General features: G+C 56.2%; 1 protein-coding gene across 2 annotated transcripts in view; it reads right to left on the bottom strand.

Moving 5' to 3' along the window:
- The window catches only part of GALNT17 (polypeptide N-acetylgalactosaminyltransferase 17), a 444,835-nt gene extending 430,029 nt beyond the window's left edge, over positions 1-14,806 (bottom strand). The window contains exon 1 of one of the 2 annotated variants that reach the window (XM_058710958.1): positions 13,113-14,806. In XM_058710958.1, coding sequence (XP_058566941.1) covers positions 13,113-13,350 — 238 coding nt within the window. In that variant the 5' untranslated portion in view covers positions 13,351-14,806. Of the gene's footprint in view, positions 1-8,666; positions 8,698-13,112 lie in introns of those variants that run through there. The other variant, XM_058710959.1, reaches the window with a different exon arrangement.
- Positions 14,807-15,045: the final 239 nt, after the last annotated feature.

The following is a 15,045-nucleotide window of genomic DNA, read 5'->3' as shown; positions in this document are numbered from 1 at the left end:
AGCTGGTATCACCTAGGGAGGCTTGAAGGCCAAGGTGGTGTGGGGTAGGGTGGAATAGGTGGGGAGGAGGGATAGGTGGGGAAGGGAGAAAAGTGGGGGGTGAAGACTAGAGAGGGATGAGAGGTGGGAAGGGGCGGATAGGTAGGGAAGGGAGGTAGGGGTGGGGTAGGTTGAAGCGCACTCACTCACATGTCTGGCACCTGCTCTGGGAAGACAGAAACAGCTGGGAGCTGGAAGAGCTGAGACTCTTTCCCCTCCCCCCAGTCCCCTTCCCTTCCCCCTCTCCCCCCGCCCCCGGGGGTCTCTCTCCAGCACAGTGGCTTCAGGTCAGCCTGATTTCTGACAGGTGGCTCAAGGCTTCAAAGGGGCACATCCGCAGAGAGAGCACCTGCTAGAAACTCTATCGTCCTTTACCACCCAGCCTAGGAAGTCCTGCGACATCATTTCCATTGAACTCTAGCCTCTCAAAGGCAGTCACTAAGGCCAGCCGATGATGATCGATGGGAGGGGAAGCACTCCACCTTTTGCGAGGAAGAGGGACGAAGAAAAATTGCAGGCACATTTTGAAACCACCACACGTTAGAGAAACCCTTTCTCGGTCCTTTGGACTGAACTTTTTATGGCTGCCAAAAAATGCAGATCTGACCAATGCTGACCAACTGCTGTCTACAGGAAAAGACGCCTTTGAATCACTGACTCTACCTGTCTGATCCACACAATTACAGAACTTGAACACACTTTAGAGCCCATCTAGATTTCGCTGGGGAGAAAAGCAGTCCCAGAGGGGCCGGGCCGTCTTGTTCCAGAGAGCGATAATGGCTCTGACCGCCCCCCCCCCCCCCGCGGCATTATTAACTGAATCATTCATCAATATTCTCCTATTTACAGGCATCCTGCAACGTATTCAACAGATGTCATCTCATCCGGTCTTTATCATACTCACAGGAGGAGCTGCTGTTTTTCCCGACGGGTAAACTGAGGCTCAGCAACACGGAGCTGCCCAAAACCCAAGGTTGGGTCTGGCTTTGTTACGTAGCCAAGAGGAAGTTCGAGAAAAATCCGTCAAACACAAAAGCCCATGCTCAGTCCACCGAATGCCCCCCCCCCCCCCCCCCCGGAGATCAGCTGGTTAGGGAAGCAGCTGGCGGGGCCGGGGTCACCCATCTGGCTCTTGTCCAGAATTCAGGGGCATCGAACTGTCTCTACTAAGATGAGGCTTTCAATAGAACCGTCCCTGAGAGGTAACGATGAATTCACGTTCTGACAAAATTGTGCACCGTTAACACGAGATCCTTTCTTGTGGGGAAGGAGGACAGATGTGGGTTCTCGCAGCCCTAAAGAGGAAGCTGGGACACCCACCTAGCAGTGAGGCTGGGAGGGGAGGGACCACAGGCCCGTCACCAGCAGCAGTTGTGCAAAGTTGGCCTCTGAGTGAGGAGGAGGAGGAGGAGGGGGAGGAGGAGGGGGAGAAGGAACACATAGGGCAGTCTACTTTTCCCCAAGGGTCACGGAACACAAGTTCCTGAAGAGCAGCAGAAGACTTTTGACTCAAAGCATCCATTTGGTAACTGCTGTGTGACTTTTGTCTTCTCCCCAAACCGCTTTGTGCAACTAAACACAGCCCAGGGGTGCTTACATCTTCCTGAGTGCTCCCCTTCGGCTGATGAAGGAAGAGACGGGGCTCCTGAAAAGGTACGTTATAAGAGTTGTGTATTTTACTATTAGTTTCAGCCCCGTTCCTCAAATCTTCTGGAATCAGTTCAATTGCGGGAAGACGGGGAGGCAGAGGAAAGAAAAAAAAAAAAACAGGAAAGTGGATTTTAGAACAACTTGGCAAATTAGCAAAGTTTGTAACATCATTAAAGGGCTCTTAAATATTCTTCCCTGAACTCCATTTTTATCTTGTGAATGCATTTCAGTAATTGCTCTAAAAGAGATTGTGGAACTTTGGCACAAACATAAATGTTTGCGTGATTTAAAATGCAGCGGCAGCAAAGATCATGATTTTTTAAATTGCTAATTCTTAAGCTAACCTTTGCAGTTTGTCTCCTCTTGAAAAATGCCAGTTCCTATCAGCAGAAGCCGTAATAAAGACAATGCATATATTATTTAGTTCTTTATAATTGCAAACAGCTTAGCTATATTTCAATACTTATCCCTCAGCTCCAACATGGAGCATAAGTAGGGGATGATTACAATCATTCCATCATTCTGTAAATAGAACACCGGGACATTAAGGAACAAGACTCTTTTCTTAAAGCCAAGAGATCAGACAGAAAGAATCTAGTCCAGAACCAGATAGATTTCAATCCAACCACCTTGCCCCACCCCCACTCACTGTTCAACCCAATCAGTACATATTGATCATATTGGTCAAGGACAGAGACCCAGAGTAGAGAGACTGGACTGTCCTTTAGGGACTCTAGTGTTGTAGGCCTACCTAATGGAATTAGGATAATAAACACTGGCTGCTCTAACAGAGAAGCTCCACGATCTCAAGGGCTTAAAACAATGGTCCGATGCATGAGGGCATCAAGAAAGAGCTGTGGAGGATAGTGCTCTGTTCCACATAGTCATTCAGGGACTAAGGATCCATCCACCTTACAGTCCACCAAGAGGTGGATTCTAAGGCCACCACTAGCAGGTAATGACATAAAGCGTGGACTCCGCAGGGGATTTTGTGGACCAGGCCTACCGGCGACGAACATCCCTCTACCCGCCTTCTATCGAGAACTCAGTCACATGGCCCCACTTAACTGCAGGCGAGGCTTTCTGAAGATCAGCTGGGTGCCCAAGAGGAGAGGAAAATGCCTTGGCGAACAAAGGCGTTAGCTCTGCCTCCCCAGCTAGAGGCAAGGAAAGTTCTGGGCTGCCTGACGTCCGTTTCCCTAATGCAGACCCTGATCTGGTATAAATAGTGTCGTAAAAAAGACTTGTCCCTCCCTTCCAGGAGCTCCCAACTAAAGTTCCGCACCACATACTCAACCTCAAGTCTCCAGCACAGATCAGGATGGTGAATGGGAATGAGAAGAAGGGTGCACTGGAGCCAAAGGGCCTCCCTTCTGGACTCAAGAGACCCGCGGACCAGCTCGTGGCATCAGCTTCTCGGGAGGATGTGTCTACACACTTCTGGGTCCGGGGCCCTCGGCTGGATGGTGTGACTACTACTCAAGACTTGGTTTCCATTGAAGAATGACCCTCACAGGATCACACCGAGCTTGCCCAATTAAAGGCACCATGAATACCAATAAATTGGAGACTAGACTGTAGAGAGGGCACAGGGCAGAAGCCAAGGACAGAGCTTGCCTCAGGCCTGCCGAGGGTTGCCCAACATGAAGAAGAAACTAACAACGTGCACTTGTCAGCACTAATTTCCTTGCAAATATAAGCAAAGCCTTTTAATTAACTTAATATCAATTTCACTTTTCTCACATTTTGTTCTAATTATGGGCTGGATTTGAAGCTCTCACAGCATAATTGAGAGCCCTAGAACTAACAGCTTTACAACCTTACACGCTGGTAACTGCAAAACCTGAGGGTAGGAAGGTTCCCCGCCACCACTGTGTCACTGCACCCCCAGGCCCGCCACTCCGCAATCCCCGGTCCGGCCACCGACGCTGATCAGGACTGGGTCACACATCCAGGGGTCGGCGAGTACCGACCTCAGCACAAAGGGAGACACAGAGAGGCGCCTCCGGACAACTCACTTACTTCTCAAAGTTTCGGCTTCCTCGTTGGTAAAACGGGCCTCGTGGTGTAAGAAGACCTGATGTACCATCAAGTAACACAAAACACTTGATACGTACTACGTGCCCGATAAAAATCCTTTGTAGGGTAAACTACGGTACACACATATACAAATAGTTGACATTCCCCAAATCTACGACACCTTCAACTCTAAACTTTTTTTTACCATGTTTATGTACTCGCAGAAAAAAAAAATGCTACCAACTAAACTATGACACATGACTGACCGTAAAATGAATCTCCGTTTCAGAGACACATAAATGTGCACCTTAGCAGTGACCAAAGAGGGTTACGCGAGGTCGTTTTCAATCGGTGAGATGTCTTCAAGGCAAATCCAAGCTAACCCTAGGATCTGAGTATTCTAGTTCATGGACGTTTAGTTAGCAAAGACTCTTGCTTCATTTTGATATTCACTGAAAATGCACTTGGGGGTGTGGAGGGGCTGAGAGTCACCACGGCTTCCCAATGCAAATGCCATGCTCTCTTTCCTCTTTTGCCTCCGCCATACTCTCTCTGGAAAGCAACTATTCTCTGGAAGGGAGGGAGCTTCCCCTGCTGAGGGCGGAGCTCCTTGTTGGCCCCCATCAAAGGCCATCCCTTAGAGATCTCTAGTTGGCTCTCCGGGACTTCTGAGTCCCATCTTCTAGTCCCTGAAAGCAAAGGCCGGTCACGTGACCATTTTCTGGACCACACGCAGAGCACGCCAGAGGCACTTCTGGAAAAGATTTTCTTTCCTGATTCAACAGCAGGAGCAGACGTGGCCCCTTCCTTCTTTGTACGGAGAGGCAATGACTGGAATTGCAGCAGCCATCTCGTCACCACGAAGACCAAGAGAAATACAATTAGCTCCGACATTACGTCATCATGACGACCTCATGATGCCAAACCAAGCCACTACTTCTGGCCTTGCTAAGAGAGAACAAGTCACCTGATGGCCAACTGATTCCCAAACGACCTAGAGAAGGATTTTTAGAAACAAAGAAAATGTATTCTCTTGCAAACTCTTGGGTCCGCCGTATACACAATTCATTATGATGCGAGGCAGAGATGAACAGGGGCTAAAAGCAGACCCATGCAAAGAGAAGGAAGAGAAGGGTGTGACCCATAATCCGAGAGTTAAAGTCACGTAACTCTCATTTACACATGCATAGACTTTGGTCCCTAGAAAGACGGCAGAACGAGAACCCGGGTCTCCCGTTAGTTCAGTGTTCTTTCTACAGGGAGGTACAGCACCTAACAAGGCGTGGATGGCCATTAGACATCCCTCAGTAAACACTAATCACACAATTAGCCACCGTATCTGGGGCCAGGATGGAAGGAGGCACTTGGAGAATCCTGCCCCCTATTAACCGTCAGCTCGCTCATGTGTCGGTGTCTGGATGCGGCCGCCTGTCATGACGGCAGCGGTTTATTTCTCATGCATGGCAAGGCTGAGGCTCCGCAGTTAGCAATGACAGGGACATTATTAAAAGGGAGAACTTCTCTATCAGTGGCTAAGCCAATTGCCATCCATATGTCAGAACAGTCTAAAGACCTACGAGGAGCAATAGTTAAGGCAGAAGAAGGTCCTTCCACCAAGCGAGTGCAACAGGGCATCAGGAAAGGAGGGAGGGAGAGAAAGTTCCTTGCTGAGGCGGGGAGCTTCTGTCCCCCCCCCCACCGCCCCCGTCAAAGGCCATCCCGAGAGAGCTGGCTCTCCTGCACTTCTGGGTTCCATCTCTCGGTCCCCTGGGCCCCAGCCAGGGAAGCAGGTTCAGCCCTGCAACATGGCACTCCGTGGGGTGGCAGGGCCCAGAGGCCGGGTGGTGGCCTCAGGAGGCAGGCCCGGGGGGGGGGGGGGGGGGGGGGGGGACCGTTGTCGTAGCAGCCACAGCTGAGACAAAGGCAGACAGCTGCAGGGGGAGGGCAAGACTGGGCTTGGAGCAGAGAACTCCCCAGCCCCTCATCCCCACCATGACCCTCCGCAGAGTCTCCCAGCCCCTAGGCTGCCTCTTGGCCAGGGAAACAGAAAGGTGTGTGGTATGTGGAACAGAAGTGCCGGGACAAGCTGCGCCCCCACCCCCACCCCTCCCACCATAAGACTGCACGGTGTGCGTCCTAAGGGTGCCCCCCCCTCGCCGTGGTGGGACTTTTCCCCGGGGAATAAGCTGATTCAGGATGAGGGGGACAACAGGTAAACGGAGCAGAGGACACAGAGATCAGGCGCCAGAAGGATTCCCGACGGGCTCGCCAGGGGAGCAGCCCTGCAGGCTGGATGCGGAAGGATGGTGCCTGCAGGGAGCTGAGCTGGAAAAGACTGGAGGGAGGCGGAGGGGGCTGGGAGGTTCCACAAGGAGAGCAGCAGGGGAGGCGAGGGAAGAGCAAGCTCAAGGGGAGCGCGCAGGGCTCCGCGCTGAGGAAGGCTTCGGATTTTCCGGAGGGGGCAATTCCAGGTGTTGGCTCTTGGCACAGGATGCGGCCAAGGACAGGGCTCCAAAGGGAGGAGCACCCTGGCCTCTGAAGCTCAGAGGGCCAGCTGCGTCTTGTAGCAGAGGCACCTCATACCCACCACTGGATCTTAACCCACTTTCCCACCTATTTAGCACAGAACCGTGACATCAGTTCTCTTACGTCGCCGTGGTGCCCCGGGTCACCCAGTCCCCCCTCCCACCCCCCATGTCTACAGAATTAAGTCCAAGCCAGCCTGGGGCTCAAAGCAGTCTCCACCTGGCCCTCCGAACCAGCTCCCCCGCCACGCAGCCTGCCTTAGATCCCCACACGCGTGCGCCTCTACACTGCTCCCCACGCCAGCCCCCCTGCGGATTCCCGCTCCCGGGCCCGGACTGTCTTCTGTGACTTGCTTCCACCTCAGGCCCCGGGGTGCTCTCCCCACCTGCGTCCTCGGGTCCCCGTGTCCCAAGTTTCTGAGTTCTCCTGTTCAAGCTGAGCCCTTGCCGGCTAAGCACCTCCCGTGGGCGAGTCCGCGCCTCCGTCCTTCCACACTTGTGCCAACACTCTTCCAGAACCTAGTGTGTGCACCTGTTAAAACCACAAACGCACCTTTCCAAGGAGACCACGGACGTCTGCCCCTCTCTGTGTGCGGGCCTCCCGCCCACGCCCGGCGGTGAGGAAGCGCTCCTCACACACGTGAAGGACCAGCATGTTCTACAACGGGATCTGAGGCACACAGATCTCCTAGGCCTCAAGCGCATCACCCAAAGGCATCATCTGTAGAAGGAGAAGAGGGAGAGGAAGAAAGGAGGAGGAAGAAGGAAACGGAATGCGGCCTCCGACAAACACCGGAAGAGAGACGGAGTCCAATTAAATCAGAGACCAAGCGAGTGAGACGGCAAAGGACCTCCTTTTACCCCTTTTGAGCCCTACATCACAGATAACTGTGACCACGCTCTGCCACAGAGCACGGCTAGCGGTTCACCCGTTCGGGCCAGAAATATCTGCTGAGCACTGATGAGGGGCCAGTGCAGTTCCCACATCAGGGATGTGGGGGGCAGGGCGGGGGGCTGGCCAGCAGGGTCCCTTCCCTCCAGGTGTCTGTGATCTCCCAGGTGCCACACACGGGGCCCCAGGGCTCGGGCCGCACCTTCCAAATTCCATTTCATCCCGACTCACAAGGGCCCCATGTCACAGCCGAGAGGTGAAGTGATTTGTCCAAGGTCACACAGCTAACACGGGACGGAATCAGTAATCCAGTGCAGTCTGCCTGATGCCCCAGTGAACACACTTTCTTCCGATTTTATTTTTTTTTTCATGTTTTTAAACGTTTATTTATTTTTAAGACAGAAGCAGAGCGTGACCGCGGGAGGGGCACAGAGAGAGGGAGACACAGAATCCGAAGCAGGCTCCGGGCTCCGAGCAGTTCAGCACAGAGCCCGACAAGGGGCCCGACCTCACAAACTTTGAGATCACGACCTGAGCCCAAGTTGGACGCTCAACCGACTGAGCTACCCGGGTGCCCCGTTCCAATTTTGTATCTTAAAAAAAAAAAAAAAAGACTTGCAGGTTCTCCGATCTCGGAGTTTCTTCATTTGACACACGCCTTGCTAGGTCCCCGCTCCTTCCTCTCGTCGTCAAGTCTGGCTCTAATTACCGAGCCTTCTTCCTGTCCACAAAGGACACTCCAGATTTGGCAACAGCAAAGGTCAGGGGGTTGGATTTCTTCCTCGAGAATGACACGGCGGCCTCTTCCCCGCTACCTCTGGGCCGGGCAGGCAGCAGCTGAACCTCCTGGCAAGCTGCCTGTCGCACAGACCGGCCAGCACACTTGTGCCCGCGTCTGAGGGCGGCCCAAGAGCGGGCTCCCCGTGTCTCCAGGAGGGGCTGGCTGCAGCAGACGCTTCTAGGCCATTGGAGGGAAAGGGAGTGAGCCTTCCCCCCTGTGCACGGAGCTGGGGCCCCTGCCTGCCACAGAGGCCTGCCTGCAGGCAGCCCACGAAGGCTCCAGCTGCCTCCGCTTTCCTCCTGACACTCATCGCAGTGAGTGATTTTTAACACAAACGTTGGCCCTCTCCTCCTTCCCCCCTACCTCCTTCCCACAGCAAACGCCAGTCCCATCCAGCGCTGGGGGTCCACACGCGCCCATCCGTATCCCGGCAGCACAGGGGAACAGCTCCGGGCTGGCTCTGGCATCCTTGAAGACATGCTTTCAAAATGCCAGCCTCTCTTGCTGACTACCCCCCCCCCCGTGGAGGGCAAATCTCCACCCCTGTCCCTCCGTCCGGAGGCACCGGGCCGGCTGGGCCGCGCTCGGGTGACCGAGAACCTGTTGGTGGGTTCCACAGCTCGGTCTGCCTCCTGGGGCTTGGGGGCAGGACTCGGTTAGGTAATTTTGACTTCCCTCTGTTCCCGCAAAGATTTTCAATTTCTTCAAGCAACCCTGCTTCTGCTCAATATCCTTCTGAAAATCTAAATTTGGAACCTACCCGGAATCGATTGCATTTCCTCCGATGACAGAGCTGCCCCGGGCTTAGTGGAGCAGTGACACGCGCCCTTCCGTCTCACTGCACAGGAGCGTGATGAGGGAGGGGGTGCCCAGCCAGAGCCCGATGCTTGCATGGGGGGGAAGGGGGGGCAAGTGAAACATCACACCCGTCCTCCCTCTTCACCCTGACTCCTCGGGAGGGCGCTGGGCTGGAGACAAGTACCGTGATATTCATGAAATCTTGGCTCTGCCCTTCTCCGCCTATGTCATCGCGGCCAAGTCGCACGGTATCTCTGTTTCTCACCCTTTGCTCAGCTCTAAAATGGGAGAAGCAAATAATTTCCTCACAAGGTGACAAGAAAGTCCCAAGTCAAGTACAGAGCTCCAGGAGAATTCTAACAAGAAATCTGTCCATCCCTAAGTCCATTTTTCCTAATGCTGGTACCAAGCCGCCATTTCTTAAGATACTTTAAACACAGCATTACTGTCTTTCGTGCAAGTCTTTTAGATTTTCCAAGTCTCCCCAATAAACACGAATTAATTTTCTCCTACAAAAAAAAAGGGGGGGGATATAAACCCATATTCATATTATAAAATCACACATGGAAAGAAAACATACCGAAAGGCGTTGCTGTCTATTCTAGACAACTGCTTGACTTCCAAGCCCTTCGGAAGGATCTGGAGCCCTTCGGGCAGGCGGGGGAAGGACCAGATCAGCCTCAAGATGGCCCAGGCAAGATGGTGGCAGGGAGATGCCAGAGGCAAGATGGTTTCCTCACGCTCAGTCTCCCCAGCCATGTCTTTCCAGCCCCTTCCCCCTCACCACATCCACGCAGCCCAATCCAGCCACGACAGTGTCCAGACTATTTCCTCTGTGTCTACTGTTTACCTCCTATGTATACCTACTGCCCAATTAATCAACCCATAAACCTTAGGTGCCCACATCCCATAGAAGGTGCTGCAGGAGATGCTTGAAGGATATAAGTGTTACTAAAAAGTCCAAAATATGGTTCAAGCCCTTAAAAAGCCTACCATCCAGTGCTGGACTCAAAAGATAAACCCACGTAGGCACAAGAATATAAGCCAGGGTTACAAAGCAGTGCTGACAAGCAAACCTCAAGCAACTCGGAGCAGGAAGAGCTCAGACACGTGGCCTGGCACGACCCCACTCCCGCCTCCAGGGCAAGGATCGTGAGCCAAACTTTCAAGGATGGAGGAATATAGAAAGGGAGCAGGGATGGCACACCCAGACAACTTCTCGAAGGCTGGGGCTGAAAGGTGGAGGCTACGATCCTAAGGCAAATGTGGGGCATCCCAGCAAGCAGGTCAGTCTGGCCGGAAGAGGCGGAAAGTACTGGGCAAGGGTGGGAGCGTGGGACACGCTGGTTGGGGCGGTGGCGGCCTCCAGGCTTGCCCATGATTCCTGAGGAAACAGAAAGCCACCGGAAGCTGGGTCCTCGGGAAGGGGTGCTTCCCAATCAGGTAGCTGGAGCCACGTGGGCTGGGTGGAAGGCGGGCAAGAGACCAAGGGCAGGGCCCTGGGCAGAGGGTACGGCCGCAACATCAGGGGGCAGCAGTGGGGCTCTCGCGGAAAGAAATGGGAACACAGGTGCAAGACAGAGCCTGGAGGGGAACAAATGAGCTCCTCTCTCTCTCTGTGAGCTTCCCCTCCATACCAGCATCTCGGCCTTCTCTTTAAAGTGTCCTTCTCGGGGCACCTGGGTGGCTCAGCCGGTTGAGCGCCCGACTTCGCTCAGGTCACGATGTCGCAGTTCACGGGTTCAAGCCCCGCGTCGAGCTCTGTGCTGGCAGCTCAGAGCCTAGACCCTGCTTCGGATTCTGTGTCTCCCTCTCTCTCTGCCCCTCACCCACTCACGCTCTGTCTCTCTCTCTTTCTCTCTCTCTCTCTCTCTCAAAAAGAAATAAACATTAAAAAATAAATAAATAAAGTGTCGTTCTCAGCCTGTAGGAAGGGAAACAACCTGTAACCGTTTTTTGCAAAAGGCAGGACTCAGGGACTTGGACACTTGGCTTCTGAGGAAGCCTGGGTCACCCTGGCCGCCCAGCCCAGCGGGCCCCCTCTCGGGACGCGGAACAAACCTGTCCCAAGAGTGAGTAACCCCTAGGGGTAGCGGTGCTCACAGCCGGGGGGAGGCGAAGCCGTCCCTGAGTCCCTCCTGTCGGAACTCCATAGGAGTCCACGGGAAGGTTTGAGAAAGCTCAGCAACCTTGAAAATGCCAGCTCCCACCTCATACCCAAAGGGTTGGACCCAAGTGGCCTTGTTCCTATGCTATGCCCGGTGCCAGGCTCCCAGAGGCCCCCATTAATTCCTGAGAAATAAAGGGCTTGCACCCCTAAGCCCCCGGGGAATTGCTAACAAGACAGAAGAGCACACGGGCAAAGAAGCCAGACTCCCAGCCCGTCTGAAGCAGGCTCCTGGCTTCTCAGAAGTTCCTCCCCCCTCCCCCACCCAGCTGGACCCAAGTGGCCTTGGGAGAATGGATTTTCCTCTTTGCTTGCTCAGTGTAGGGAGCGGGCCACGGTCCTGGCCACAGCTAGTCGAGATGCAAAGTCTCGGGCCCCCACCCCCGGCCTACTGAATCAGAGGCTCTGGGGGTGAGGCCTAGAAACCTATGTCTTTTTTTTTTCTTTTTTAATGTTTATTTACTTTGAGAGAGACAGACAGAGAGAGAGAGAGCAGGAGAGGGGCACAGAGACACACAGAGAGAGAGAGAGAGAGAGAGAGAGAGAGAGAGAATTCCACGTAGGCTCCGCACCATCAGCTCAGAGCCTGATGCGGGGCTCGATCCCATGAACCGCGAGGTCATGACCTGGGCCGAAATCAAAAGTCTGACGCTCAGCCCACTGAGCTGCCCAGGCGCCCTTGAAACCCGTGTCTTAATGGGCCCTCCATCTGACTCTGACACGTGCCAAAAACTGAGGCAGGCTGATGTAGCAGCTAAGAACCTCAATTCTGGAACAGACCGTCCAAGTTCACCCCCTGACTGTGACCAAGCTCCTTAGCGGGCAGTATCAGCTACTACCTCCTAGGATTGCTATAAAGGCTCAATGAGTCCCTGCATGTCTGTGCACTTAGTAAGTACCATTTCGAATTTTATTATTCCTCTCTGAGGCATTTGGGGGTGTAGCTATACCATATTTTGTTTCCTAACTGAAACCAATACTAAAATAATTTGTGTTCCTAAGTGCAGCCTGACGGCGAGACCCAGGCTTTCTCACACTCTCTCTTTTGGCTCCTCCGGGTGGGTCTATAGCAGGTATCCGTGCAGAATCATAAGGAGCACACCATACGCTCCTACTTTGTCCGGAAACGAACGGGGGACTGTAGCTCCCCAGGGCAGATACAAGTTCAAAGCATCCCCTGGATACTTGTTACAGGACATTCAGAAGACCACAGGGTTACGTCAAAGGGCGCGCAGGGATCTGACCACAGCCCGCCTAGAAGGACCCAGCAGGGATCTCCCCGGGGTGCAGGGAGAGAACTATCTGATACCTTCCTTCTTTTGCAATGACTTGTCGTTCTGGAACTCTTATGAGAACATGAGTTAGAAGCTCCGGAAGGGGGGTGGCAGCCTTGGGGTCTGCCTTGGATACCAGCCCTGTGGACCCTGGAGAGCTGCTTGCACTCCGGGTAGGTAATACTCTGACCTTGGGGACAGCAAGCGTCCAGTGACCCATCAGTCCCTGGACCAGGTGTGACCAGGGCACATTAAGTCTTCCCCTGCTCGCGGAGCGCTGAAGAGAACATTTTAGATGGGGCAGATTCTGACAACTGTCATTAACTGCTACGCTCTGAAACGCTGCCTCCCGACCCACCAGCGAACTGTAACATTCACCCTAGGGCAGCTCTGGGCGAGAAACGGGGTGTGTTTTTAACAGCAGCCTCCACCAAGGCAGCAGGAAGGGAGGAGTCCTCCGTATTCGCTGTGCACCCCGCCTCTCGCAGAGATGACATATTCATCCAACTTACTACCGAAGCGCATTAACTCCAGACCTGAGGCCTTGACTTTGCAGACATTTAAGCCCGCCAACGTCCCTCCCTGTCTGACCCCACCAAACGCTAAAAGCTGCAAGAGCTATTTTCTCCAAGTCGGCCTGCGCCTCCGGTCCCAGTTGGCCGCGCGACTAGTTTCTGCACTCGGGCTGGAGTCGCCAGGTAATGATTCCCGCACGCGGGGACCCGGAGCCAGCCGTACTGACATGTTTCCACAATAAAAGCAAACTTACAGCTGGGGCACAGTAGAAGCAGGTAATTCTTTCCAGCAGCCCCGGCCTCCCGGCCAAGACAGGGCAGGAAGGGGTGAGAGGGAGCCTGCGGGAGCCAGGAGGCGCCGGCTCTCCCCCACCGCGCCAAGGGCCCCAGGGGTTTACCGGTGCCCGGCCCGCCCGCGCAGAGCCCCCGTAGGCGCCGGCGCACCTCCTTACCATTCAGTTGCCGGTAGACGATGTCCTCGAGCAGCGAGAGGCGCTTCAAGACCGCATCCTGGATGGGGCTGGCGCTGTGCGCGCTAAGGTTGGCCGCCTCGGCGCGCGGCCGGATCTCGTGGAAGGCGTCTCCGCTGCGCACCGCGATGGGCCGGCACTTGGCCAGGAAGAGCACGAAGCCGGCCACCGCGATCAAGTTCAACACCAGCAGCACTTTGACTCTTCTCAGTGAAGCCATCAAACACGCCCGGCCGGCCCGCGCCCCGGACCCGCGCCCCCTCGGGCTCCCGCGAGGCGCGGAGCTGCCGGGGAGCCGTGCGAGCCTCACACTCCCGACTGCCGGCGGGGAGCCCCGCGGCTCCCGGCCCCACAGCGCGGATGCTCCCGGCAGCGGAGACGGTTGGGAGGACCGGGCGGTCAGGGGGAGAGCGAAATCGCTCCCATGGAAGCCCTCGGTGTGCAGAAGTGCTCCCGGAGACGCCTGCTCAGTTCACGGCTCGCGGCCCCTTCCGGGCGCCTCGGCTTCTCGGCGAAGGGCCGGGGGCCGTGGGTCTCTCCGCGGCACCAGCAAGTGGCTCGCGGCTGTTCCTCGGGCCGCCGGGAGCGAAGCCCGGGAGTGGCGCGCAGGTGCCGGGCTCAGGGTTTGCCGCCCGCCCGCGGGGGAGCGCGCCGCGCCTCGGGCCACACGGCCACCACCCTCGTCCGCAGGCGGCCGTCGCGGCGCGCGGCCCGCGGTCTTCAGCCCAGGACCCGCTCCCCGGGGCGGGCGCCTTTGTTCCGCTCAGCGACCCGCTCCATCACGCCGGGCAGAGGGAAAGCCCGCGCCCGGAGCCCGCATCCTCGCGGCTCCGCAGTCACGCTCAAGTCTCAATTACTCTCAAAGTGGGGGCAGCACTAGGGGGCGGACCAAGGGGCAGAGCGCGACGTCCTCTCCGCCCCTCGCGCCGGGGATACCCCACCCCGCCACCAAACTCACCAGCGCGCACAGCGCCGCGGGCGCCCGGACGCGTTCCAAGCCCCAACCTCACGCAGTGAGCCTTCGGGGCCTGCCGGTCACACTGGCCTCGCTCCGAGCTGGCGCGTCGCGAGGCCGGCCGGAAGGAGGAGTAGGACCTCAAAAGTCACAGCAGTTCTCTACCCCCGCCGAAAACGTCGCGGGGAGCGCGGCGGGCAGGGACGCGCGCCGGCGCCCCCTCCGCTCGCCAGAACGGGCAGCTCAGCTCGTCCCGCGCGCCACGGAGCCAAACGCCGAGTGTCCTAATTGGCGGACGCAGTGATACGGCCGCTGCGGCACCGACAGCCCACGCGGCCCTGGCCCGGGGGTTGGAGAGCCCGGAGGGGACGCGCAGGTGGCGGCGGAGGGCGGGGCGCGGCCCGAGGGGACCGGCTGCAACGCCAGCTCCTCCTCCGCCGCCCCTGGCCACCCCTCTCCCCGCGAGCCTGTCGGCCGCCGCCACCCGCAGGCTGCCAGGCGCACAGCTCCCCGGCTCGCCCGCTCGTGCGCGCGCACCCGGAAAGGGTGGGGGCGCCCGGAGAGTAGGGACTGCGCGGGATGGGGGCAGTCAAGTCATGCCGGCTGCTGGCGGCGTCGGAGGGACCCTCTGGTTCTCAGCACTCCCCGAGCAGGCGGGTTTGTTCCATCCTGGGAGGCGATGAAGACATCCCTTTCTGTGTGCTCGCAGCTCCGCTTTGCGTGGCCGGGAATGGCTAGAGGGAAAATCTGGCCTGGAGACTCGGATTCTGTTACTTTGGGAGCCAGGCCGCGCGTTAGCGGGCTGGGTGGGTTCTCTCCGAGTGAAAATTCTAGTCGTCCAAGTCACGGTTTCTGTGTCCACCCTCATTTTATCCTAAGAAGCCCATCTGGGCTACTGGATTTCCAGGATCTCTTCCTCTTCCCCAAGCCAGGAGCTGGAAAGGCTGGAATTCAAAGACC

This window comes from Neofelis nebulosa, chromosome 18, assembly GCF_028018385.1.
Source record: "Neofelis nebulosa isolate mNeoNeb1 chromosome 18, mNeoNeb1.pri, whole genome shotgun sequence".
Lineage (NCBI taxonomy): Eukaryota > Metazoa > Chordata > Mammalia > Carnivora > Felidae > Neofelis > Neofelis nebulosa.
This window is presented reverse-complemented; position numbering and strand designations above follow the sequence as displayed.